This window comes from Metopolophium dirhodum, chromosome 3 (assembly GCF_019925205.1).
Source record: "Metopolophium dirhodum isolate CAU chromosome 3, ASM1992520v1, whole genome shotgun sequence".
Taxonomy (NCBI): Eukaryota; Metazoa; Arthropoda; class Insecta; order Hemiptera; family Aphididae; genus Metopolophium; species Metopolophium dirhodum.
The window spans coordinates 19,977,275-20,004,885 of record NC_083562.1 but is presented as its reverse complement, the minus strand read 5'-3'; the positions used below and the strand labels follow the sequence as shown (position 1 = coordinate 20,004,885).

At 28.7% G+C, this 27,611-nt stretch overlaps 3 protein-coding genes across 8 annotated transcripts in view; 1 reads left to right on the top strand and 2 right to left on the bottom strand.

Moving 5' to 3' along the window:
* Positions 1-2,438: 2,438 nt before the first annotated feature.
* Positions 2,439-8,022, bottom strand: LOC132941386 (integrator complex subunit 6). The gene is made up of 14 exons (XM_061009420.1): positions 7,553-8,022; positions 7,355-7,432; positions 6,021-6,441; positions 5,667-5,884; positions 5,442-5,603; positions 5,199-5,351; positions 4,912-5,139; positions 4,695-4,843; positions 4,506-4,627; positions 4,238-4,444; positions 4,033-4,169; positions 3,726-3,963; positions 3,168-3,485; positions 2,439-3,019 (listed from the first exon to the last, which is right to left on the bottom strand). Exons 1-14 carry the CDS (start codon positions 7,667-7,669, stop codon positions 2,847-2,849), a joined length of 2,721 nt encoding a protein of 906 aa, XP_060865403.1. The 5' UTR covers positions 7,670-8,022; the 3' UTR covers positions 2,439-2,846.
* A 728-nt stretch (positions 8,023-8,750) lies between these two features.
* LOC132940057 (alkaline ceramidase 3) lies at positions 8,751-16,185 on the top strand. Of its 6 annotated transcripts, XM_061007455.1 has the most exons (9): positions 8,755-9,213; positions 11,083-11,247; positions 11,319-11,430; positions 11,492-11,602; positions 11,664-11,769; positions 11,835-12,125; positions 14,074-14,178; positions 14,252-14,352; positions 15,964-16,185. In XM_061007455.1, the coding sequence occupies exons 3-9, from the start codon at positions 11,325-11,327 to the stop codon at positions 16,035-16,037; spliced, it is 894 nt and encodes a 297-aa protein (XP_060863438.1). In that variant the 5' UTR covers positions 8,755-9,213; positions 11,083-11,247; positions 11,319-11,324; the 3' UTR covers positions 16,038-16,185. The 6 variants fall into 6 exon arrangements, with proteins under 6 accessions (XP_060863441.1, XP_060863438.1, XP_060863437.1 ...); XM_061007454.1 differs by lacking the exon at positions 11,083-11,247 and having other exon boundaries at positions 8,757-9,213; XM_061007457.1 differs by lacking the exon at positions 11,083-11,247 and having other exon boundaries at positions 8,761-9,213; positions 14,252-14,388.
* A 2,146-nt stretch (positions 16,186-18,331) lies between these two features.
* LOC132940056 (uncharacterized) overlaps positions 18,332-27,611 on the bottom strand; it is a 28,497-nt gene continuing 19,217 nt past the window's right edge. The window contains exons 3-6 of the mRNA XM_061007453.1: positions 23,705-24,164; positions 23,293-23,415; positions 21,979-22,454; positions 18,332-21,368 (exon numbers count right to left, since the gene is read on the bottom strand). Coding sequence (XP_060863436.1) covers positions 20,736-21,368; positions 21,979-22,454; positions 23,293-23,415; positions 23,705-24,164 — 1,692 coding nt within the window. The 3' untranslated portion in view covers positions 18,332-20,735. The remainder of the gene's footprint in view (positions 21,369-21,978; positions 22,455-23,292; positions 23,416-23,704; positions 24,165-27,611) is intronic.

Below are 27,611 nucleotides of genomic sequence, written 5' to 3'. Positions count from 1 at the left end.
ACTTTAATATTTACACTATTTTAAAAAATGGATTGGTATGACGTGGGTCCGAAATATTGTTACTATACAGTGACATATCGTATATTATATAACTTGTTTTGGGGATGAGGTAGTGAAAATAACTAAAAGATGGGCATTTCCATATTTATATTCCCTAAAAAGACAGTCACTAATGTGTACGAAAAAAAATTATGGGTGACTTACACCCGCCTAATTCAAATATACTGAGTTACAACTATCAGCATTCGTAGGAATATTGTCCTACTAACAAATTTAAAATTAATAATATAATTGCATTCTGCCGTAGGTATTTATATAATGGTTTTTACAATTTTACGATATTGTAATTTTCAAGCAAGGTGGGTAATTTTCATCTGTAGTATTTTCACAATAACTACTCGCTTAAAAACTAAAATATTATTAAAATCTAAAGAATAAACATAAATAATTTTCTTACATTTAAGTTCGAAAATTATATGCCAATTCACTCTAATACAGTAATATCTAATGCTAAAAAAAAATTGGTTCGACTAAACCCAAATTCGTTACGTTGATTATAAATGGAGAGAACATAAATTATGAGTGAGAGGCATCTTCTCCAAACATTAAGACAATGGTATCGGAGAAAATAGGGAACTTATACTCTCCCAAATAATCCTCAACAAGTACTTGAACAGTATATTTTTTATAATTTTGAAAATAAACCCAATTAAAATTACTAAGAATGTTGGAAATAACATTCCTGATAGGTAGCTAGGTGATAAAAAATTATCAACACGAACAGATAAGAATTGATTTTTCCGTAAATCTTGAATAATATATTATGACCCGACCATGTAATATTCGACAACACTCAAGTTTGTTAGATAATTTCACAACTTGCTTGATATATGTTGAATTTAAAATTTGTAAAACATAATTGGGAGTATGAAAGTTATACCCTGGGTATTTTTAAAATTAGTATTACTGTAGACTTTAACCCCCCAAAGTTAGGTCATTTAAACAAGCATAGCACATAATACTTAAGCTTACCTTAATTTGTATTGGTTTGTACTGAAGAACTGGAGAAGGCTGAAAGACCTATTTGAAGATAACCTAAGTAGTACACATTATATTATATTAAACTTTGGGGAGCTTATTTAAATTATTAGTTTTAAAAAATATTGCTGTATGGTAGTAATAAATAATAACTATAATTGTCAAATTGTTCAAAAATAATATTACTATTTGATATGTTTTATATCAGTTTAAATATTAATTAATTTTATTGAAAAATCTTATTGATGCCCACACATAATGCTATTAATATAGACTTTAAATAGTTATTAAGAAAAAGCATTTTAAATAAGTACATTGAAAAGCTGATTTTTCGTTTGTATCTATTCTTATATCCATTAATATCACTGAAATTTATTTATTTGTTAAAATAATTATTGATCTGATTCAAAATGTATCGCAAGAGGGCAAGAAAGTTAAGTGTGTATAGAATATAATATGTTCTATATATATTTATTAAAAACTGTTTAGTGAATTTAAAATAAAATATAAAATTAAAACGTATACTCAATTTTCAACAATTTAATTGGTTATCAATAAAATATTATAATTGTTTAATTTGTATGTAGTGTATGTACTAATATTTGTTAAAGAACTCGTGTCATTTTTTATTATAAGAATATTATAATATTGATTGTATGATCCAAAAACACACCTACGCAATTATTTTGTATAAATATAAAAAAAAATCCATGACCATTATTGTAATAAATATTTTTACATTGGCGATTTTCCCTTTTTTCACAAACTGAAGAGTAATGATTTATTAAAAATTACTCATTTGAAACTAATATATTATTTTTATATTTTTTAAAAATATGCATTAAATACATTTAGCAATTTTATTCAAAGATTCAAATAATATTCAAACCAAAAAACCTAATGATTAATGATTTTATTGATTTAAGCAATAGATACAAATATATACTTAACAGCATTATTAATAAAAATTAAAGTTGTTCATTTGTTAAATGTTTCAATTTATATTATTTTATTCCAAATAAGAGTACACCAGGCAGCAGATAAAACCTGTAGTCTCTTCATTCTCGTCCCACCATAAATAATTGCTCCAGTGCTCGGCCAACAATGGGTAGCCGATATAAACCAGCTTTCCATTGCCAGGGGGAGCGATATAATTTAGGACCCCAATCTACTCTTATTTGGAATAGAATATAATAATTATGTAATACTTTTCCCCATATTATATAAGATTTAGTTTTAAGGATAAGATTTATTATTTAGAATGCAATTACAATTTACACTAAATTAATTATTGAAGCACCACATGTGAAAAAAAAATATTCTTTTCTTTCAAATTTTTGTTGGCATTTTAAGAGTAGTTGGAGAAATAAAAATGCATTGATTTTGTTGAAAACCGAGTGTCAAATTGGGTAACTGGTTTAATTGATAGCAAGAAGCAAAAAAAAAAAAATTATAAATGATTGAATAAAAAACATTCAATAATGGAAATGAAAATTATTTCCTCAAATGTATATACCATTTTACAAAATAACAATAGTATCACGGAAAAGTAGAAGACAGATATTTAACTTTTAATAGAAAAGGAACTAAATAAATATTATCCTATTCCATCATATAAATTATTCCTAGTTATCTTTATTACAAAAATGGTTGTTAAATTGGTTTGCAAGTCGGTGGCATTTGACATAGATGTTATATTTCCGCACATCAGGTAGTATCAATAGATCAACAAGATATTAAAAAAGAGGAAAAAATAATAAGAATAAGACCTACAATCCATATCTTATTATTATTTTTTTTTTTTTTTATCATCTGGCCGCAGCTGGAATTCGCATATATGATTTTCTAAACTCCTCCAATTTGTTAACTAATTTTTTTCTCTTAAACCTAAGGGCTTCGGCAATAATGTCATTAACATAGGTCAATTGGATAGACGCTGGACCTTTTAATGTACTCAAACAATGGAATAATGCTGTATAATCTGAAAAGAAAAATGTAAAAAAGCAAAAACATTGTTTTATTAGTAAAAAAGATCCACCTATTATTTTCACTATATATTTATATTTATTATTTACTCACAATTTTTCAGAAGGCGAATGACGCCCAATTAAAATATGAATTATACTTACTTTGACCAGGACGTTTAACTTCAATGAATAAAAGTTTCCTAACTTTTGCATTGTGTTGCTTAATGTCTAACAACTCTTGTTTGGACAATTCATCAATTTCTTGATTCATATTAGCGGTAATTGTTAACAAGTGTTGACGAACAGCATTTCCTTCTGGAATTACTGGAACATGGTTACATATATCGTTTGGCACAATCTCGTCATCATCAGTATCATCATTAAAATTATTTTCATATGGTTCAAGAATTGGTGGTGGAGGTGATGGACACATAGCCCTAGGGTAACATTCACCATTAACTGGAATTGGAGTTTCTTCATCTAAAATTGCAATAAAAAAAATGTCAAATTATGTATGTCAATAACAATTCTAGAAACTATTTTCTTTAGTTAGTTATAGAGAATAAAATAATTATATTTTATTTATTTTCTTAATATTAGTCAATTACGTAATAAAGATTATTTATAAAAAAAAGTAAAAATAGATAGAAAATGTTATATTAATCATTGAAAAAAAAAAAAAATTGAAAAGAAAATTATTATATGATATTCAAGTCAAACCTGTTTCTCCTCCATTAGGTAAAAGTATAGGTGGAGTTTCCACTATTGAATTAATAGGACAGAAAGGCGCAGGTGATGGTGATCTGGGTCGAGGTGATGCACACACATGTCGTGGTAAAGGTCCAGGTTTTCTTCGTGTAGGACTGCTATCTAATGCTCTTTTAGATCCAGCTCTAGGACTCGATGATCCACTTCCTGCTCCAACCATGTCAACATCAGCTTCATCTACCATCATTCTCTGTTGAAAAAGATAGTCATAGTATAATATATGTAGAAAAAAAAATGTTAATAATATTGTAACACTAACTTTATCAATTTTGAAAGGGTTTCCAAACATGTGTTGTCTGACAGGCATAGATTCAACTTCTCGCAGTGGTGATGTCATACGTTTTAAATATTCTTGATAGTTACCCATTTGACTTACAGGCATTGAATGCACAAGATCTAATTATATATTTTATATAAAATGTAAGTTAAACAAAATATATTATTTTCCTTTTTAATTAACTTACCATCTTCAAAAAACCTGGTTTGAGAGAAATGAGAAAAATTATTTTGCATGTTTTTGACTACTTCTAAAAGTTTACTTCTTGATATGTCAAACGGATTACGAAAACCAGAACCACCAGTTTTATTACATTCTACATTTTTTCTTTTAGCTGTACCTACTACATAGTTATTAAAGTCGTTTAATTGTTCTCGCAGATGAATGAATTTATCTAAAATTAATTATAAAAACAAAATTTACTTCAATTCATTTAAAATCATATTTTTTATTACTTTGTAGTTGAGGATTTGTCGTCATATCTTTTTTGAGCAGTGATATGTGATTTACACGTACATAATCGGCCAAATTTAAATTTGTTTTAGCGGTTTGTTTGTTAGTAACTTCAGTGCATAATCTATTGTATAAAAAAAATATTGTTAGTATAATCAAGTTAAAAAAATTGTTTTTCTGCTATACAATACCTATCATATTCCGTTTTGGCTTGGGTTTTAAGACGTTTTAAATAACTTAATACTGAGTAGCTTAATGAAGCATTGTCTGCAGTGTCTGGCACTAACGAAGTCACTACGGTACTAGGCACACCCATTCTTGTTAATGCTCTTCTTAAAGGCTACAAATTGGATTTATTTTAATAATAGTAAATAATTAAATAAAAAGTAAAACATTGAAATTATTTACAGCATTATAATATCCTGGTGTACTTCTTAAATAAGCTTGAAATTGAGCTCGCCATTCAGGAGTTTGTTTTAATCTATGTACTTTGATCAATTCATCAAGAATAGGTAAGAGTAGTGGGTAATTATAAGGTAATACAAAAAGATTAACACAGGATAAAGTTGTACTAGCTTTTAAGTAACCAAATGGATGCATCACTTCTGGAGTTTTATAACTGTTAGCAACAAAAACCTAAAATAATAAAAGTTAATTAATTTTAAATTATAATGTTTAAGTTTAATATTGATTACCTGCCAACAAAGTGTAGGTTGTTTCCTTGATAAAATAAATTGTGTAAGTGGACATGGTTCTAATTCATATTTGTCAAAAGGTAAACTTTCTATCACCATAGGTTCTTGGTTGACACAGGAAAACTTAACTGTCGGATGAGCACATCTTGGTGGCTATTATAACAAACAAACATTGTATTTATTTAAACGTAAAATAGAAGTTAAGTAAATATAATGCATATGATAGTAGTTAATAGTAAATACCAAAGAATTCATTGTATTTTCAGGCCAATATGATTCAGGTATAGGCCAAAAACCCATAGGAAATCCTTTTTGAGCAGATTTTGGAACATGAATTAGTTTACGGCAATTGTGCCAAGCATTGGAAGGTGGTTGAACTACATTGGGAATACCATTCACTTTATTCTAAATAAAAATTTGATATTAATCATAAATTAAATAAATTATGATTTATTTGTACAATCTTACTCCATTTTGATGATTTATATGGTCGGTATTTCCAAAGCCTATTTTTCCAAATTCTTCATAACCAATGTCAATATCCATGCCATTTTCTTTGTCAATTATTGGTAAAGGTTCTGGACCAATTTTTTCAAAATTTATTACTACACCACTTTGTATTTTCTGCACTAAACTGTCAATGCATTGCATTAATACCCTCTGTGAAGTTATACAATATGATCGACCTAATACAAAAAATATTTTTTGTTTACAAATTATGATTATGGCATTAAATAAAATAATAAATCATAAATTAAACTTTAAGTTGTAACTTATATAATATAGTTCTTTAAAATTTGAATTAAAAAAATAATTTGATACCTCCAGTGACTTCACACATAGCATCAATAGGAGATGTATCATTGGCAACTAGTCCAGTATCACGATCTACAGTTGGTGTGCCAGACATTCTTAACACTAAAGAAAATAATCTTTGATCCCAACGAAATGGTTCTCTAGTCATCTCCCATCCAGGTATGGGATTTGTCATGGGTAGGTTGAATTCATCAACTACATTTGATGCATTCGATAAACGTCCACCATCTGTTATAACTACAATGATACATGGTTCCAAAAAAAATGGAGAACGACCCTGACCATATGTGTCTATACCACTTTGCATACGATTTATATTTAGTATGTCAAATACATTTTTAAGTGCTAGGCCCAAAGTAGTCATTTCGGCACAACGTAAATTCTTCAATTGGTTCATGAATGCACCAATGTTTTCTTTCCAACCAGCCTAAAAATAAATAAATAACAGAATTATATTAAAACTCTTAAATTATATACTCATAAATTTCTTTTTTGAAAACCATATAATCTCTTCACAAATAATAACAGAGAATATAATATATAAATAGGTAATGAATATAGGTAGTTTTGATACAAATTTGAAGAGGCTTCGATAGATATCACTATGATAATTTAATTGGGTAGATATTATCAAAGTTATTTATTTAATTGATGGTTTAACATTTAATGTTTTTAAAACATATTTATATAAAAGGATGTATGATTAAATTTAATATTTTAAACAATTAAAAATTAAAAATAGGCACTAAGTTTCAAAAGAAAGTGGGAGCTCATGGATCTGGACCACCATAATTTTTTTTAAAAGTAGAAACATATTGAATATAGTATACTGTCTACCTATTGTATTACAAATAATTTTATTTTTTCTTAAAGCACTAAGAACGAGAATAAATTATTTATATAGGTATTGAACATAAAAATGTGTCCAGTAGTCAGTACCTATTTATCAAGAAAGACATACTATATATATTAAACCCCCCCCCACACAAAAAAAAAATTGTTTTCAGTTATGGCCTTGGGTATCATATTCACTATAATAAATAATATAATAATTAACAGTTTATGTCAAGAATGAAGAAATTAACAATAGTTTGATGAATTATGAATATATAAAAAAATATATTCTTGTACCTAACATCAATTTGTTTATAATTTTCTTCATATTTTTAAAAATATTTCACCTCATACAAGTCATACTTTAGAACTACCCCTTTGGAATTTTCTTAAACATTCAAACGACTAATCCTGGTTCATTTGTTACCCGTTGTTTATGAATCTTTTACAGTTTAAACCTATAACAATAAGACATCAACACTAGATAGTAGGTATCCAATAGGTACCTTGATGTTGGCTGGCGGCTCTTCAAACGTTAATAACATGTATCTATCACCTCGGCTCTCTGAAGATCGCTGTCTAACCTGTATAAGCAGGAATAAAAATGTAAATAAAACAACCAGTTGAGTCGGTTCATCGCGACGTGCAAAGGCGACAAATGAACCGACAAGAAGGGTGACGCGCGGGTGGGCCGAGGCGCAAACCTTGACAAAGGACTCGACGGCCCCTTTGGCGATGTCCAAGAGCGTTGGTCGGCCACCCATGTAGGTCCGCTGGCACATGGACGCCGAGGTGTCGATGAGGAACACTATGATAGTCATGCCTCAGGAGCGGCGGGGTCGTACAACGGAATTCAAAGACGGTCGGCGTGATGACCGCCGCCGGAGTGATGCATATTTTGAAATCGAAACGGGCGCGGAGCGAGGCGGACGAATGCGACGCGGATATGACGTTATCGCAACCGACACGAAACGTGGTGTGGAGCGGGCGAGATCATACGTGAACGGCGACGGCCATTTTTTACTGTCGTCAGTGGGAATTTGTTGCCTGTGCGGTCGGGAAACTGCAAGTGGAGCGCGCGCAAACCGTCATTCAGCAATGGACTTTTACCATTGCGTCGTTGTCGGAAATGACTAAATGAGCTCGCCGAGAGAGGCTTGTCGATTCCGCGAGAGCGCGCTGCACCGCCGGCGCGTAACCCGTTCGACCACCGCTGCGAGAATCAACAAAATTGGTGCGGATGGTGTTGCGGCGTTTGCGGATTGAGGGGAGTGTTGTTTATGACCGCGGGGTGGTGGGAGGGATAAATCATAAATCGACGGACCTCGGACGACGTTCGAAGTTTGAACCGTCAATCGACCGACGATTTAGTGATTCAAAGCGACTTGCGACATTAAGGCACACCCCGGCATTGACTTATAAAGGTGGAAACTGGAAAGATAATATAGGTACATTATATCTATTCTCGCCACGAATTACGATCTAAGTATCGCACGCCGCACGGTATCCATAATCCAGACCCAAAAACCAGAGTTCAACCGAATTATTATTACTCCTATTTCCTTACGAGTCTTAAGTTATTCATCAGTCCTTACTATTGTATTCAGTAGACTGTGTTCTATGTTGTTACATGTTAGTAGTTGTTTCATGTTTGAAAAAAACCACAGATATATACTACTATATACTACTAATATATTATAGTATATATATCTCTGTATTCTGTCATCTGTGGAAAAAAGTCAAAATCGTCCCCATCGAAATGATTTTTGCATGCGACCATCGACCGATATCTCGTCCGTCGTGGTGGCCGCACTGTATGAGTCAATGACATCACCGTTTCCGAACATTATGTGAAATACATTATACAATATACATATCTCCCGCCTCCCGGGGGAACGCGGTCTACGCTGTTGGAGTGAGGAGTGTCCCGGTGTCCGACACTCAACGACACTACGACAGTCGGTGCCGCAGCCACTGCTCAGTGCACAGTGTCGCGGGGCACAGTCGCACTCCGCAGTTCGCACCAGTTACCATTGCGACTCGGTGGTGCCGGTGTGTAGGTCGGTGGACTCATATGCGGCTAGTCGCTAAGTTTATTTTAGAATTTAAAATTTTTTTCCACAACAGTTCTAGGTAAATTAACATCGACCCCAAATCCCATTCGTGTTCTCGACAATATCAGTATTATACGGTGCTATCGTTCTCAATAGTCGTAATAGGGTGGATTTTCTCACTGAAATTGCCATTCTTTTACATCATTAATTGAAGAATCTATAATAATATATTATACTTTATTATAATATTATTTATTTAAAATTTAAATATACCTAGGTAGTAGGTACCCTATAGCTAATAACCATAATATGTAAGTACTTTAGCATTAATTTTATAATAAATATTTTTTTTGTAAAACATATAAAATGTAATCTATTAATATACATATATTTACACTAGGTAGTAGTCTAGTACTTAACAGTTAACTATTCTAGGTATTTTAATGTATTATTTTATATTTATATTGTTATTTGTAAATTTGTAATATAGTTTGTTACTGATTTACTAAGTACATACAAGTAAGAATGTTAGATATTGTTGAATATTTTTGTCAGACTTATTTTAAAATGTACCAATAACGTAGGTATCTTGGTACCTGTATCTGTACCTATAAGTACTGGGTAGTATTTTATCATATAAATACCTTATGTACCTATATTATTATATAATTATTATTATTATTATTATATATTTAAATTAAAACTAAAATTGTGTTAAATATATCCTATGAAAGTATTAAGTTTTTATTTTACTATTTGTTTATTATAATTATCAAGTTTAACTTGGATTTATCAATTTAATATTTTTATCCAATATAGTGTTTAAATAATATGTACCTAATCTTAAATCTTCCCAGGTATTTTAAATTATTATCATAAATTATATGGGTGTTTTGGTATTTATATTTTTATTAATAATATTGGATTTATTTTTAATTTAGTATATTAATTTAAATAAGTAGGTATGTCTATTAAAATATTTTTTAACTAGTTTTTCAAATACTCTAAACATTTTGGAATTATTTTAATTTTTAAACTAGAAGTACCTACATAAATATAATTATGAAGTATTAATAAATTAAAATAATTTTAGAGCTTACAGGTATTAATATTATATATTAAATTCTTATTGTTTAAATATAGTGTTTGCTATAAATTACAAAGATTAAAATACCTATCTTAAATAAACTTATCAAAATCTTATTTATGTTAAAATCTCAACAAGCAAATGCCAAATTGTGAAGTGTTTATACCTACTCTGTACTCGTTTGGCATATCAATGGTACCTACCTATTTTTAATTCTTGGAAATACATAGGTACTTGCATTGAATTAATTATTAGTGAATAATTTATTCTGTTAGCATATTTCTGAATATATTCTATTATCTTCTGACTTCTAGTGATTTGTGATTAACATGCTCTTAAAGTTTACCCGTTATAATAAAATAAAAAATGTAAATTGAATAGAAAAAAATAACTACATGTAATACCTATCAATAATTGAAACTATATATTTTAACATTATAATTTATAATTAAAACATATCACGCTTTAAAATACGTGATATGTTTTAATGTGTGTATAAATGTAAATAATAACTAACCAATAATATATTGTTTAAAACTAGAAAGTAGAAAGTCTTGATAATAAAATATTACATTTATTGATCACTGTGTCTCTTATACTTGAGAATTTGTATGTTACTTGTATTTTAGTGTTTTTAAACTGTCAAATACCTTAGATATTTTTTATGTTTTTGAGATGTGTTTAAAAAACCTTTGAAGATTCTAAATTAAAACAATATTTAATTCCCATACTTTATAAAATATTTAAGTAGGTAACTAATATTAATTATACTATGATAAATAAATATGAGAGTGTTTACTATGTATTTTGGTTATGTATGATTTCTTAAAAAATTCAGATGGGATTCTATGAAATGTAGTATAGAATGTAGGTATGTAGGGAATAAATAAAATATGTTAGGTACCTATACAGTTTTAAATATAAATATAAAAGTAGTTAGGTTGCTTTAGGAACACAATATTTAACTTGCACAATATATTTTTCTATAATAACTAAGTATATAATTATATAACTATATTATACTGTATATACTGTTCTCAAAAATTGGGAAAGATGATAATCTTAAGAATATTTTTAAATATTGTTTTGATAGAAGCAGAGTCTGCATCTGTAGACCTCAATTCACCAATATCATTATTTTGCTGAGCACACAAATAATATTATATTATAATAGTAGATTGTGGATATTTAAATTAAAAAAAAATGTTTGACTAGTTTTATTTTATCAAGCTATTGTACACAAACAGTTTTATTTAAGGTATCTACTTTACCTACTTATTCATTTGTGCTTATTTTAAGGTATATTTTTTTGTTTAAATTGTAATGTAGATACCGATGGCTTTTCAAGAATTCAATGATACTGGTTATTGGGGTAAACCTACAGCTACCATTGATTGGTGTGAGAAAAATTACGAAGTAAATTACTATGTTGCTGAAATGTGTAAGTAAATAAAAACTAAAAAGTAGTAAATATTTTAAATATTTTTTTCAATTTATTAAAGGGAACACTATCAGTAATTTAATGATGATAATACCTCCATTATGGGGTATTTGGGATATGAAAAAACAAAAATTTGCACAAAGATTTTTTTTTTGTTATTCATTTATTTTGGGTATGTGGAGTGAACAATAAAATCATTTTGATAATTTCAAATAAGTATATGACATTTTTAGTGGTTGGTTTTGGAAGTTTGGCGTTTCACATGACACTTTTGTATGAAATGCAGTTATTTGATGAATTACCAATGGTTTGGGGAACATGCTATTGTGTTTATTGCTTGTAAGTTTATTAAAAATCTAGTTTATATTTAAAATTCTAATTTAATGTTTATTCTTTTTTTACAGATCAATTGTAAAACATGATATGAGATCTAAGATTATTCCGAATAAACTATTATTATTAACATTAATAATTATAAGTATTGGATTTGCAATAATCTATCTTGCTTGGCCACAACCATTACTGCAACATTTTTGTTATGGTATACTAGTTGCTATATCATTAGCACAGGAAATCAAATTAATATTAGAATTTAAATGTGCTGTTTGTAAACGTATGTTCATGGTCGCAATAGCGTTGTACCTGTTTGGGTTTTTTTTGTGGAATATAGACAATATACTCTGCAAAAATATTACGTAAGTTTTTGTTTGACACATTTTTAATGAATTGCTATATTTTCATATTGTACTTTTTTTTTTATACTATTGAATTGAAATAATTTGAACCCAAAATTCTGACAAACAATTTTCACATATACTGAAATATCATAATATGCTCCTTTTTCACTTTTAAAAGTAAAAACCTTATGATTAATATATTTTTCTTGCTCTTGGCTCTCAATTATTTTTGATTATGCTATGCAACTTGCAACTTAACACTGGCTACCCCAGGTCTGAACGAAATCCTAAGTCATTGAAGATTGAACTAAAAACCTTATAACATATTTTATATGTAGGGTATCTTAGTGACAAGACACCTAAATCTTTTTAGATATGTTTTAGATCCTTATATAAAAGATATATTTAAAAAACTTCTTACTAAATTATTTTTGTTAACTTGTATGATTTTAATATGTTATCAAGAAGTCACCATATAGAAAACATTTCATGAATTAGATAAACATTTTTTAATATAGGTGTTGATATTGTGTAAATCTATTCTTCAATATTTCAGATTACCAAAATTGCATATTGTATATTATACATAATACAAATGATTTATTTTATTTTATCTAAAAATAAATGTCCATATATTATATTATTTAAAAGCTTATAATACTTTTAAATATATATATTTTTGTATGTAATTCAATAATTAAATCTTTGTACAATCAAAAATGTATTATAATTTATAACAAAAATATTTATGTTATTGCAACTACCAGAGTTGTGGCAGTAGCTGTTGCATAACATTATTTTTAAAGCACACACATTTAAAAATAAAATAAATTTGATAGTTTGGAAATGAATTTTTGTTTTATATGTCGCATTAAATGTTAGATAAATAACATTGAGCATCTAAAATCCCACTAGTCATTTATCTTGACAGTTCTTTAATTTTTTGTTATGTCTTACATGACTACATATTCAATTGTTACAAAGTTACTATCAAGTATCAGCTTTTTTAAAACAGCCATGCTTAGTACTCAGGCGTGAATCCAGAAAATGGGTGCTCAAAAAAATATTAGTTATACCTTTTTATTTAAGATTACATAATACATTATACAAATTAATTTTATTGGTGGATTAGACCAACGGTTCCCAAACTTTTTCAGCCTCGGAGCCTTTTTATAAAGAGAAATTTCATGTGGAGCCCCAAGAAATATTTAACGTTAATTTGCATTTGCCTGTGTTCTATGAAGCATAACTAACACAAACTGTATACATACGGGAGTCAAAATAAAATTATATTTATGAATGAAGGAAACAATAGTTTTAAAAGAACTGGAGAAAATATTGTTTATTATTGAAATCTACAAAATTAGAATAAAACTAGTTAAAAATATTTAAAAATAATACTACCTTGCATGTATACGTCTTGATGTGGTATAACAAACGGAGCCCCAAGGGCTCCGCGGAGCACATTTTGGGAACCGCTGGATTAGACGACAAGTTGCCGAGTACCCTCCTCCCCTTGTAACTGTGCTTATTAGTATCTAATTAGTAATTGATAATATAAATTATTATTATTATGATTTAATACAACACATATTATGTTTGAATGACACATTTAGCTCCTATTTACTTTCAATACATCCATAAATTAAGGTCCAATTACTTCTAGTAATTGAATATTTAAAAAATAATAATCCTTTGTAAATTTGTAATGATTAATTATATGCAGTATTGGTATTCTAATCTTGGTAATCTATGAATAGATTTACTCAATATGGACATTCATAGCATGAAGACATTTCCATCTATTTCATGAGTTATCTATATTGTGTTAAAAAAGTGGACATCTACTACTCAAAATGAACAATTTCATTAATTAATGGATGCAGCATATATATATATATTTATATATCAACTGTAGTACCTAGGTGAAATCTAATTATCTATCTATTTATTTTTAACTGTACAGGATCTTAAGAGAACAGATTCCAATATTTATTCAACCATTCACTCAAATGCATGCCTGGTGGCATATATTTGCAGGCTATGGAGTTTATATTCAAGTTCTATTTTGGTAATTATTTTTAAACATTTGCTTTAATTAATAATTTGATTGGTTTAAAATGTCTTAATTATTCCCATTTTAGTATTCACAGCACATATGATTACCATAAAAAATATAAACATTCAAGTGTGCTTTTACCAGAGCATATGTATTTTAGTATACGTTGGCAGAAAACTACAAAAAGTTATTAACCTTTCAATATATATCCATAGTAAACAAGTATATTATCTTTTGTTATATACTTATTGCACTTATATGTATTTTGTTAAAACTTAAATAAAACTAATATAGTATTTTGATACCAATTCAAAATTAAATTATTAAATTTTTTTTACTATTATTTTACTGTGGTAGTATTATTTTTTATTTGAGTTACCTAATTAAATTAAAGTTATTTATTATTTCCTAATTAATTTTAAACAAAAAATTTGATATTTTTTAAATTTGATTTGGAACTGGAAGTGATATACCTAACACCTATATTATATAGAAATTAATTCTACTTGTTTAAATAATTTATCTAATTTGTTTAAACTTTTTGTTATTTTTAGATCAATAATCAAACCATGTAAATCACTGTTTCCCAACTTTTTTTGTTTTTGTTTATATACAAGGATCACTTTTTTTCACAGATTTTAGATTTAGAATAAATAAAAACAATAGGTTTTATATCGATTAGCAGTAGTATAACAATAAGAAACAAGTCATGATTATTATCGGTCTGTGTAATACTTATTGTTATTTACTTGCCATTATATTCGACTATTAACTGTAAACACAACCCCATAAATTAAAATAAATTATATATATAAATGAATACTATTATTTTATACAATTTGTAAATGAAAAAAAGTCTTAAGTGCCATGGACCACCTGGCATCTATGACAGGCCCAAGTACTTCTGGTTGGGAAACACTGATGTATATAATTGGATAGTCGGTGGTTGAATTAGAAAGGATGTGGATGTACAGAGTATCTTGCTTTTTTTAAATATTTTATTGAAGCGCACCTTTTGAGTTTTTATATACTGCATAAGCATAGCTGTCTATATTTAATTTTTGTAGCTTGAGTAACTTACTGTCTCTCACAAGTTTCACAATTATTAGTTACCTATATAACAAGTTGCTTTCATGAAATGATTAATTAAGGTACAAATAAAAATAAAATAATGATTCGTACCTGAATTACAAGTTAATACAAGAAAAAATAAACTTTAGAGTTACAATGTTTTGTAACATAAAAAAATAGCTACCATCTTACTTTTCTGTCAGGATGTACACACATTTGTCATTTGTATTACAATTGTATATATCTTTATTACTATTAAGCACTGAGCACAATTATAATTAGTAAATAATATACAAAAAGACGATCTTTCTTGTTAAAATAAGTACTTTGAAATAATAATCTCTATAACAGAATAATAGTATCAATTATATTTTTATTTTTACGTTAACATATTGGGTATTAATTTAAAAAAGTTATTAACTAATTGCATTATCATTTTTTGAAAAACACAGTAAAAAAGTTCAAAAAGTTCTATGCATCGTAATTATAGTTTGGAGATTTAATATAGATAGTTTTTCAAATATAAGTCATCTTATGAATTTCCTAGAATTGTATTAGAAATAATTTAGTTAATGTACCTATATATTAAATAAATATGTACTTATTTTGGATTATATGAGCTCTGTTTAGAATCATTAGTGAACGCTATGATTTTTGGTTGGCTTTACCTTCATAAACCTACCCTTCAGGTTTCAGTAACTCATTCTTCTTTTTTCTAATTGATAGGAGGTGACTGCTGTTCATCAGCAGTTAATGATCTTGGTCAATCAACCTTCCATTTAAGTTCTGCACTTTTATAACTAATTTATATTTAAATTATAAGAAATATACTTATGTGATATATTTATCTAGTTAATATGTATATTATTTATTCGTTTAAATTGTAGATTTATAGACTATTTTAATTATATTTGGGTAGTCAATTAAAGATAATATTATTTACCAATATTTATTTTTGTTGAATTATTTGTTAAATGTTGGTCTTTGTTATATATTTTAATACCTACCTAGTAAATTATACTTTAAATTTTTGTTTGTATAAAGTTTATATAATAAATGTATTGATTGATTTGATCAATGTAGCTCAATAATATGTATAATTTCAAATAGTATATTTAAAATTAAATAAATGTATAACTTTGTGGACGTTATATTAAAAGGCACTTAGTTGCTTATTCTAAATTTAAATTTGATAGAATAGCAAAAACAAAAAAATGTCAACATGTTTTATGAATGATTTATAGTTCTTTGAGTAGGTATACCTTATATTACAATTATATACCTTGTAGATATATTTAAACTGTATCTTTAAAGATTTAGAAAACAACAATTAAAAATAGGACATTTTAAATAATGTCAAATGTTATAAAAATCAACTTAAAAATAAGTAACTTTGTGCCTTTTAGGGTCAACAATGGGTAAAAAAAAATAGAATTGTTATTAAACATGCTTTCTGAATTATAAATTAACTTAATACAATGTATACAAATATATAATATACAAATAGTATAATAAAATTCTCATAAATAAATTATATTATAATACATTCAATACATTTTTATTTTTGTTTAATTTCTAGTGCTTTGCAAATATTTAATTGTCTTTTATGTTACTTGGCTCAGTTTATTTTATTCGAGATTATTAATTGTTATATTAAATGATCAATTGGGATAACAACAGAATATATGTATGTCAGGGACACCAAAATGTGGCAGAGAAAATATTTATTAATAATTTAGACTTTCTAATAAATAATAAAATATAAAAAGGTGGGTAAGTGGATATTGCTCTGCTGTACAGTAGGTTAAAAGTGGGTCACTATAATGGATGATGTTAAATTTGAATTCAATGATATAATATCGTTGTATAAGAAAAACGGTCTGTCAGCCTATGATATTACCAAGTATATTTGATGATATTATTGTGAATAAAGTAATTTATATATAACCAATTTATGTGGAGCCTTGTTTTAAATTTTTAATCCTTAGCTATAAAAGTTGAACATTTTATAAATTTTTAACTACAAAATAAATATTAAATTTTAATTATAAATTTGAACTTTAAATGCTTATAAAAAAAATAATTGTGCCTATGTATTTTAATATTTTTTAACTGCTATTGGAACGATATATCAGGAGCCTTATATTAAATTTTCACGCTTTTTTACCCAACAAATATAATTTTATTGATATTTATAGAAAAAAAAACTAAAAAAAATGGAAATTGACAATGTCCGTAAACAGCTCAAAATAAGTCAAAATATTTTCAAAATTTTATAGTGTATAGGAAATGCAATTATAAACATTCAGTCAAAATTGCATGTCCCTACGGTCATTTGTTTTAGAGTTACACCAAAAACCAAAATCCATTTTCTCGACAAAATACAAAATGTATAAGGGTGGAATGCCGAAATATGTTAAATGGCCAGGAGCGCTGATAAACCTTGATACGGCTCTGGTTGCTTCATAATTCATTCTCGTTTCTAGATAAAAGTATTGTGGTAGCCGGTAGGTACTGCGGCTGGTACCGATCGACTGCAATATGACGGTATTTAGTATTTTTGGAATACCTCTTATGGATATTTTTCAATTGTCGAAGAACTATTTATGAAGTAAAATGGAACTTACGGAAATCAAAGCAGGCTCGTTTAACAATTATTAAGGCTGAAAAATACCGGAATTTTCGTCACTATAGTGACCATAGTAATATAGTATACCTAGGAAATATTGCTAAATGCATCATTGCCTGAAAATAATGGGCGTTTCTTAATCAATATCGTATACAATGTAATTTGATCGGAAATATCATTAATATCGTTATGTACCTACCTATATAATTCTTTAATTTAGGTCTGACGGTAACATAATATATATAGGTAGGTAGTAATACCTATAATCTTCACAGGTTCCTCGTGCTAGGACTGTTAATACGACCATTATTTTGAATTTTTGTAATTAAATATAAATCATTATGTCGGTGTGTATTTAATCCATGGGTAGTGGGTACCTATATATTATATTATGCATTAAAACTTAAAAGCCATTATGTTATGTGCATTTAACAGTGTATTTGGTTCGGATTTAAATAGTAATAATAAATAAAATAAAATTATAAAACTTGTTTAAAATTTATTTACATAATACAGTTATTAATTTTATGATAATAACAAAATATTTATAAATATATAAAAAAAAAATTAACGCAGTAAAAATTATACCATAAAATATAAGATTACAATATTATGTGAGGCTCAGAGTAAAAATGGATTAGACAATTACTATAGTTGCATTACCTATTTTATAACTTTTAATTTTTTTGAATAACTCAATAATATTCATATTTTGTTTAGATACCAGAATTGAACTATTCTTCTAAGAAGTATAGTATATAATTAGGTAGGTAAAAGTTGAGTTTTTTGATATAAGTATGTTTAAGAACTTTTTATTTTTAATTGAAATAAATTTAAAATAGTATGACAAATTATAAGACTTATTTAGTTTAGATTAAATTCAGATAATAATATACAAATGTCATTAAAATTAAGAAAATTCCATTTTCATTCTGTTCACCCCTCATCAAAATGCTGAGCAAAACAATTTCACGCTAAACATAATAAATAATAAATACACAATAATAATAAAATATTTACAAGAACTTAATTATTAAGTAAAAAATGCCAACGGGTGTTGTAAATCAGATGTAAATAGTATAATATACAATATATTATTTTAATATTATACTATAGAGTATAGACTATAGTATGTTTTCATTTAAAATAAGATGTTCGTTTACATGGCTGTACCTACATGTTTCAGCTGTAAGAAACGCAGTGTCATAACTACAACTTAAACTAACTTTAAGAATTTAATTTTTAAGTCGCAAAAAATTTTGGTTTAACTAGATGATAAAATTTGCTAGATTTGTAAATAAAACTTCAACCGTTATTACGAAGAACTGGCCAGTTTCATGACTACACAATATTAAACTATTAAATATTAAAATATATTAAATAATAACAAAATTATCTAGTTTTGATTGCTATCATTCAGTATTCAGATATTTATTTACAAAAGCATAATTAAACTAAGTCATACGATCTAAAAGGGGAATAAAATAATGAATTGTCTAATAAGTTTTTTTTCCACAGATTAGTAAATATAACGGTAATCTATGTATAAATTAGGTACTTGAACAAACCGCTAATATAGTTATTTAAATAACAAATATTTATGCATGTTGTATCCAAGTTAAATATCCATTGCTGATTTAGAATATAGCACCAATTAAAAAAATATTTTCTTAATTCAAACGAGAAAATAATAATAATAATAATAGTCCATCGTTATATTACCTATGTAATACTACAATATTTTTAAACGTGTACAATTTAAAAATATATATATATTTTTAAATATTTGCTTTTAGCATCAACTATAATATATTACATCACAATAAAAGTCGGAGTATTTTAGTATATATGTACGCTCGCACGTGGTGGTAGGTATATAATATGACGTTCTAAGATGAAATTATTGTCGTGGTGGGCTGCCCTGGAAAGCTTTATTAAGAATCTAAATTTACTATAAATTATAATATAATACGTATAACGTATAATGTCAATTTTTGATGGTAGATTATAATATTATACTTAGGTATATATTGTGTATTTTTGTTTATGTTAGGCCACTATAAACGATGTAGAGTGTTACGAATACACTAATATTCAGGGCCGTGTTTAGGGATTTTTCGTCAAATTAACGGGTAAAAATGAATCTATCAGTTTTAAAAAAAAAAATTTATAATAAAATAATTTAAATTTTCCAGAATTGTGACACACACAATTCTTCAATTACAATATAATAATTAATGGTGATCGTTAGATTACTTTCGTTTACGGCTAAGGCATTTATGCTTATGTCAATATTATGTATTATAATAAATTATGGAAAAAAATATCAAAATATAAAATATTATAATATTAACTGTAGGAAATAACTAAGCGAATGGAGTCATGAGAGGATTAAAACAATAATAATTTTTAAAAAAAAATGTCCACCCCCTTAAATTAGGCACCAGGGGAAACAACCCAGAGGTTTCCCCACCCCTAAATACGGCCCTGGTAATATTATATTAGTGTAGTAGTATAATCATATCGGAAAAAATTGCAGAATAAAGATAAATGAAAATGTATTTCTCTTTTCAGTTAGGTGATGTGTAAGTAAAAAGAAAAAAAATATTGTTAACTATAATATTCTGTGTGCTTTTATGCAATGGATCCCCCCCCCCCCCCCATATCCATAAATCCAGCCACGATAACGTTATAAATGCGTGTAAATAAATGTGCACCAACGATACTGATGATGATGATAATTGATAATAATAATAATGACAACGATCGCGTTATTTATGTATGAAAAGCGTGATCGTCGTCGTCATCGTAGTAGTAATGTGTATATATATAGACAGTATATAATATTATTATTATTAATAGTAGTCGATTAACTGTTTCGTCTGGTTTGGACGGCGGTGGCGGCGGCTGTTTTGGACGCTATCAGTTTGTTCAGCGCTACGATGCCGGCAAGCGAATTGTGTATGTAACCTCCACCGGCGGCTACGGCGGCCGCAGCCACGCTGTGCTGGTGCGCCTGGACGGACATCATCTTTTGCGTCTCCCGCCTCACCTGGTACTTGTGCAACTGGAACCCGGCCACCACAACGGACACGATCGCTGAACCCGCGAACATTATGAACAGCGCGCCGAACCCGTGCACCGGCATGCATATGCCGTACACTACGTCCTCGCGGATCCGTCCCTGGAATATGGTTACTGCCTCGCTGTCCGTCTTGGTGTCCGGCGTGAACGCCAGGTCCGATTGTGATATGACGTCGTACAACCCGCTGACACCCACATCCGCATTGCCAGCGTCCGACACGTTCACGGAACGCCGGCGCCGGCGCCTCTGCAGTTGCGCGAAGCCCGCGGCCGTCTGATCACCCGCTGTCCCGTTATTGGAGGACGCTGGCGTCGCGGCTGGCAGCTGTTTGTCATCGTCGCTGCCTTCCGACGGCGCGACTACACCGTCGTCCAGGTTCCGTGGCCCGTGTGGAAAACCGTCCCGATTCAACGTCTCCTGCGAAAAATTGTTTTCGTTTTTAATCAAACACAAGGGTAATGTAAGGTAATGTATCAGTAGATTGATTTTTGTATGCACAACAAAAGCTATTTCAAACTTTCCAATATTTTTAATTCATGAAATTACTCAAAAGTTTGTGTACTAATAAAAATGCTTGAATATTACGTATATGTTGTAGCTATATTCCTAAAAATGCTGATGCGCATAGAACATAAACAAAAATATGCAGCAAAAAGATTCTTAAGACAGCTAATGTTTGACTAAAAATATTATTATAACATTATAATAATATTACTCGTGATTATAATATTATCATTTCAAAATGCTGTCTTTAATATTAAATCATTCAATAAAAGTTCTAAAATATGAAAAAAAAATATAATAGTTATGTTTTAAATTTATAAATAAAACTTTATCACATCCTAACATTTTTTTGTCCATGCTTTATCATTCATTCATTATTGTAATCGTTTTTATTAGACTTAAGTGATATATAAATTTAATTTTTAATGTCTTAAACTCCAATGTTGCACACGAAAAACAAATCATATAATAAATACCTATAAAAAATTGTGAAATAAAGAAAATATTTATCTTGGTATCGTACCTTGTTTTGACCAGGTTGTGGCTTGTTATTGTGACTGGTGGTATCGAACGGAGTGTGCACCGCCATCTGCGCTTGAGCACTGGGCTGGTCCGTGTTGACCACGACCGTTTGGACGTAGTCCAACCGATCGTTCTGCTGGTCCTTCCTATCCACCGGTCCATATTGGAGCTGGTGCTGTTGCTGCTGCTGAAGTAAATGTCCGGCCGATGTACGTTCGTCTGTCTGACAGTGATCCAGGCAACCATGCCGGCATATCTCCACCTTGCACCGGATATGCACGCTAAGCGCATCTGGAAACTTGAAGGCGTGGAAGAACGCGTACGTGATGACAGACGCTCGTTCGTCTGAAGTCCGAGCTTTCAGGAACCCACTAATCATTTTTGGTCTTAACACGCACCCCTGGTCGTCCGTCAGCTGAATGACGTGCCCACCCCCGTCGGACGCGGCGCAAGATTTCACTCTCATGTCAAACTCTCCTGCGCAGGCAAAACAAAACATAATTAAGGCGTTTTTTTTTTAGATATAGTATAATATATTTATGTGGTTAGTATGATTTATGGTCGTATCTATATTTTTGAACTCTGAACTATAAACACGAAAAGCTTGTCCCTCTATAGGACAGTGCCATATTTATTCCATTTTCATTATTTTTTATTTAAAAAATAATACATAGATGAATTATTATTAGGACAGAATAACATATTATAGATCTGAAATATGCACTAAAAATGGTTTTTATCGTCTTATTTCATTTAATAAACATAAATTGCATCAAAAATAACTAACAAGAACGATGTAAAATAAAACACGACGCGTGTGTAGACTAAATACTCCATGACCTACAGTCAGTGTGGCAGTGCACGGGGGTTTTCGAATCATAAAATCTGAAATAGTATTAGAAAATATTGTCGTTTTAATAAACGTTACATAAAAAAAATTTATAAAAATAGTCTAAACAAAAGAAATATGCCTAAAAAATAAAAAATAAACATAAATATTATGTTAAAAATCAAACAATATATAAACATGCAATATGCATTATAAAATTAAAGATTTGGTTTTGTCTTAACTAATTAATTATTAATACACTGTACTAAATGTATTGACACTGCAGTCGAAGAGGGATAACCCTTCAATATTTTCTGAATACAATCACACATCATTCATAGTTTATAGTATTTGCATTACCGTTACTACGCTATGTCGCTATATACTACTTTATATTATAGTAGGTACCTAATATAGTATTAAGTATACTTCTTTAAAATGTTGTACTGTTATGTTTTATAATTTAATAGTGCTATATTTTATTACCTCTATAATCATTGATGGCTACCACTAACGTTAACGTAGAACCCAAAGGCACTATACCGCTAACTGGTGGAGCCCATGGTCCTTTTCCGTGTTGTATTTCCATCCAACAATCGACGTTATCACCTATAGTATTTCAGACAAAAATTATATAATTTATTAATAAATACTATGATATGTAGTATATTAAATAAGTACGGATATAATATAGTAACATAATATAATAATATATATAAATACATAGTGGCATAGTGATCAGGACACTGCTGTGCAGTGATTTAATTTTAAATAAGTTCCGAAAACGAATCTGAGTGAAGTTCGATTTACAAAACGTTCATCAAAATGAAAATAAAATCGCGCTTGCTTACTGATAACCACTACGCACTAATATATTTTAATTTTCTTGCCGTCTCACCTCTGAAGTCCAACTGTATAACGTCCAGGTCGGCGATGACCATGGGTGGTTTGGACGCGGTCTTTTCGTAATCATTGTACCACTCGCACCGCAACCGTTTGGCCTCGTCCCACACTTCCAGCAGGTCCTTATCGTACTGGACGACCACAGTGTTCTCGTAGAACTGACCGTTGAGGTCAGGCTTGGTGCCACACCGCGCGTACGCTATGCGGAAAGTGAAGAACGTCTTTCCGGTGGACGGCGGCACGTACACGCACCGCGGGTCAGCGTACTGGCCCTTGGACGACACGATGCCTTCGAACGGATGTGTGAACTGCAAATGCACGTCCATGTGGTCCTTGCCACACATCACCTCCAGCGACTGAATCACCGGCATGCCATCGGGTCGCTCCAGCGGCCAAATGTCACTGGCGCCGCCACCACCTCCACCACCACCAACGCTCACAGCGCTGTGCACCAACTGCGAAAAATAAGGACAATATTTAGTTGTTTTGAAGACTAATAGACAAGATAGAATATATGAGCCCTACTAGTCAACAGCTATAGCGTATCCACGATCATCCCCCGCCATGGCACGTGTTATATAAAGTAAATTAATAATTACAATTTACAATTTCGCAAGCCACTCGACCACATAATATGAAACGTTTGAAATGTGTTGATATAATAATATATCAAATTAATTATCATAGCAAACGTTTCTTACTTTTTTGCTGTCTAAATTGTTTTACCTAAAATCTTTTATATTTCTTTTGAGTCTGATAAAAAATATTTAACTTGATAATTATTAAAAAAATGAACTGTATAATAATAAATTTGGCAGCGTGGGGTAGCTTATTTAGAACCTACGGAATTGTAGGCATCATATTGTAGGGATTCTTGTTATATTTTGCAAAATAATATACGCAAATCGTGATTCTGCGAATGTAAATTTTATATAGGTATACCTAATCGAATTCTACCAGATGATTCATGTTTATATTATGGTTGAAGTCAGTTATTCGGTAGTTAGATGTTAAAGGATAATACCTATATTAAATATTTAATTTGTTTTTATTTAAACTAAATACATTTTGTACGTAGTTTAAAATAATATACGCATTTATATTCTATTCTGTAAATATAATTAATATTACCTAATAACATGGTAATGTTTTCTTACGTCCGATATTAATAATTAAACACAATATTATAATATAATATTCCTAATAGTTCAAATAATTTGCAATCAAAATAAAGTTACTATCCTGAAACTCATAATAGCATATTAAGATGACCACTTAAACCGCCATGTGTTGTCTACTTGTCTCCGTCATACACATAGACAAAACGCGTTTACGCAGTCTGAATAAAACTCACTCAATTTTGGTGTTAGAACAAAAACACTTAGAACAAAATTAAAAGATCACAATATTTTGGAGGTAAATTGGGTTCCGGAAAAAAAGTTACTAGTTAAATTGAGCTGCGTACGAGTTGATTCCCGGGTCATTATATATTATTTTCAATATTTAGTCAAATATTCAGCCAATTAGTCTAACCCAAGAAACACCACGAGGAGGTTGGCTGACAATTTTCTCAAAAATGTTGTTCTTTTTAGTTTTTTCATATTTTGAAAATCATTTGATTTTATGTTAAAAAAATATTAGTAGAAAAATTTAGTAAGTAAAAAATTATTATTAAAAATTTAGTAATTAGGTAAAAAATTATAACATATTGTTTTTAAAAATTGGTATCTGGTAATGAGATAACTAGTATACCGTCACATATAATGACCCGGGAATCAACTAATACATAAAGTAGGTCTCGGGAATCAACTCACCTGCTGCGGTAAATTGAGTCCCCAAAATAAAATGTTAGATGTATTCATACCATTTTTTTAATATCTAATCATCTTTATTAAGTCAAATTTTATAATCAAATTATATATATATTAGTATAGATTTTATATTACAAAATATTATGTTTTTAAACTAATTAATACAATTGTGATACAAATAGACATTAATTTCATTAATAAACATTTTATTCAATTTATAAAATATGAATAATAAAATAATCTAGGTTAAACAAAACTTGAAGAAGACCGCATATTTTAGTTTTTAAGTGTTATAAAAAAAAACAAAATTACTGTCAAATTAAGCTACGTGTATACGGTAATAAAAAATAATTACTTTATAAAATACGTCACGTTATGCTCTGTTTAATAATAATTATCGAAACTATTAGTATACAATAAATTAATCGTGGGTGACAATTAAATTATAAGAATAATTATGTGAATTATAGTTTTACGGACTAAATATTTTTATTCTACTATTGTACTGGTGTTATTATTTTTGTGCATCTCACTAGTATTATCATAATTTATGAAAAATATGGATACATACATCGTTGCCTGTATTTTTAAAACGATTAATTGAACATTGCGTTCAATTTATATTATAATATAGGTACGTACATTAAAAAAATTAAAAACAACTCATTACCTAATAAATTACATTATTCACAAAAAAAATGATTAACGGATAAGAAACTCTGATATAGTCCATAGTTTACTATTAAAAGAAAGAATAATTAACTTCTATGCTTAGTATTATTGGCATAGAAATTAGAAATATAGAATAAAATAGTTTCATTTGTGTTATGATAACCTTACAGTTACCCTATATACCTACATACGCATTAACACATTTTTACGTTTGAAGTACCTATAAATTATTAAAAAAATCTTACGCTTATGGCTTCTTTAAGGGTTAAAAATGTCGAGTAATATAAAAAATACATTTTATTAGTAAAATAAGCATTTTTGTTCTCAATATTATCATCAAAAGTTCTTAAGATAACATTGATATATTTTAAATGGTTTATTAATTTGTTATTATTGTTTAAGCAAATCAATTTTAGTTCTCATGAAGTTCAAAGAAAAGATTTAAGTGACTATTATAGCGTGTAACAATTAGTCATTCATATCTTCTAATTCATGTTTGTATTAGCTACGGGTATATAATATATTAGGTATATATTATACGTATCACGTACGTATATAAAAGAAAATAATGAATAGATTTGATTATACATAAAGTAGAACAGGATTGTTTTGTTAAGGGAAATCGAATAATATGTGATCGAATGAAAATGAGTGATTTGAATTTTAAAAAGTACAATTGTAGGTAATACAATTCAATATTATGTTGGTGATAATGGAATGTGCAAAATAGATCATTGATCAAAATAAAATTTCACTCATCAATAATATTGTAAGACCTTGTGTTAAACCTTTATATAATTTTTATCTTCACGAGTGATAGAAATGTTTTAACATTTTTAACAGTATAATAGGCACATTACTTCTTTTGTGTAATACTGTCAATATATATATTTTTTAATATTTTCAATTTTAAAAAGAAATTAAAAGTGATAAATAAAAGAAGGATAATACATTTAATTTATAATTTACTATAGGTATAATCATTATTAATCATTTAAAAATTGATATGGTTGGTTTAGGACGTTTAAATTATATTAAATTTAATCAAATTTTTTCATTTTGCTCTCTCACAATCTCACATATATTATTATTGTGGTTTTTGAACTGATATTTAGATACCAAAAGTACATACTATATACCTACATTATAATACATAATTATATTAGCTGTGATCAAATATCATCATCATATTTCCATTAGTTGTAAGCAGTTGTAAGTAATAGTATGTACTCAGAAAATAAATAAAAATGTCCAAACATTTTTACGTCTTTATTACTATATAATATGATTTTATAAAGAAGTTACTCTATTGCACTTGATCGTTCATTAACCTCAACGTCTAGATCTACTAATGTATTAATTGCATCTATATTCTATATGAATGTGGTTTGTAAATTTATAATAAATGTATTTATTTTT

Bases quoted from the DNA above. Each gene is read 5' to 3' on its own strand.
- LOC132941386 (XM_061009420.1), bottom strand. From the start codon at position 7,669: ATGACTATCATAGTGTTCCTCATCGACACCTCGGCGTCCATGTGCCAG. The intron at 5,604-5,666 runs GTAAGATTGTAC...ATTTTTATTTAG, and splicing joins ATATAAATCATCAAAATGGA to AATAAAGTGAATGGTATTCC. The intron at 4,628-4,694 runs GTATTGTATAGC...TTTATACAATAG, and splicing joins GCCAAAACGGAATATGATAG to ATTATGCACTGAAGTTACTA.
- LOC132940057 (XM_061007455.1), top strand. From the start codon at position 11,325: ATGGCTTTTCAAGAATTCAATGATACTGGTTATTGGGGTAAACCTACA. The intron at 11,603-11,663 runs GTATGTGGAGTG...TGACATTTTTAG, and splicing joins TTGTTATTCATTTATTTTGG to TGGTTGGTTTTGGAAGTTTG. The intron at 14,179-14,251 runs GTAATTATTTTT...TTCCCATTTTAG, and splicing joins TATATTCAAGTTCTATTTTG to TATTCACAGCACATATGATT.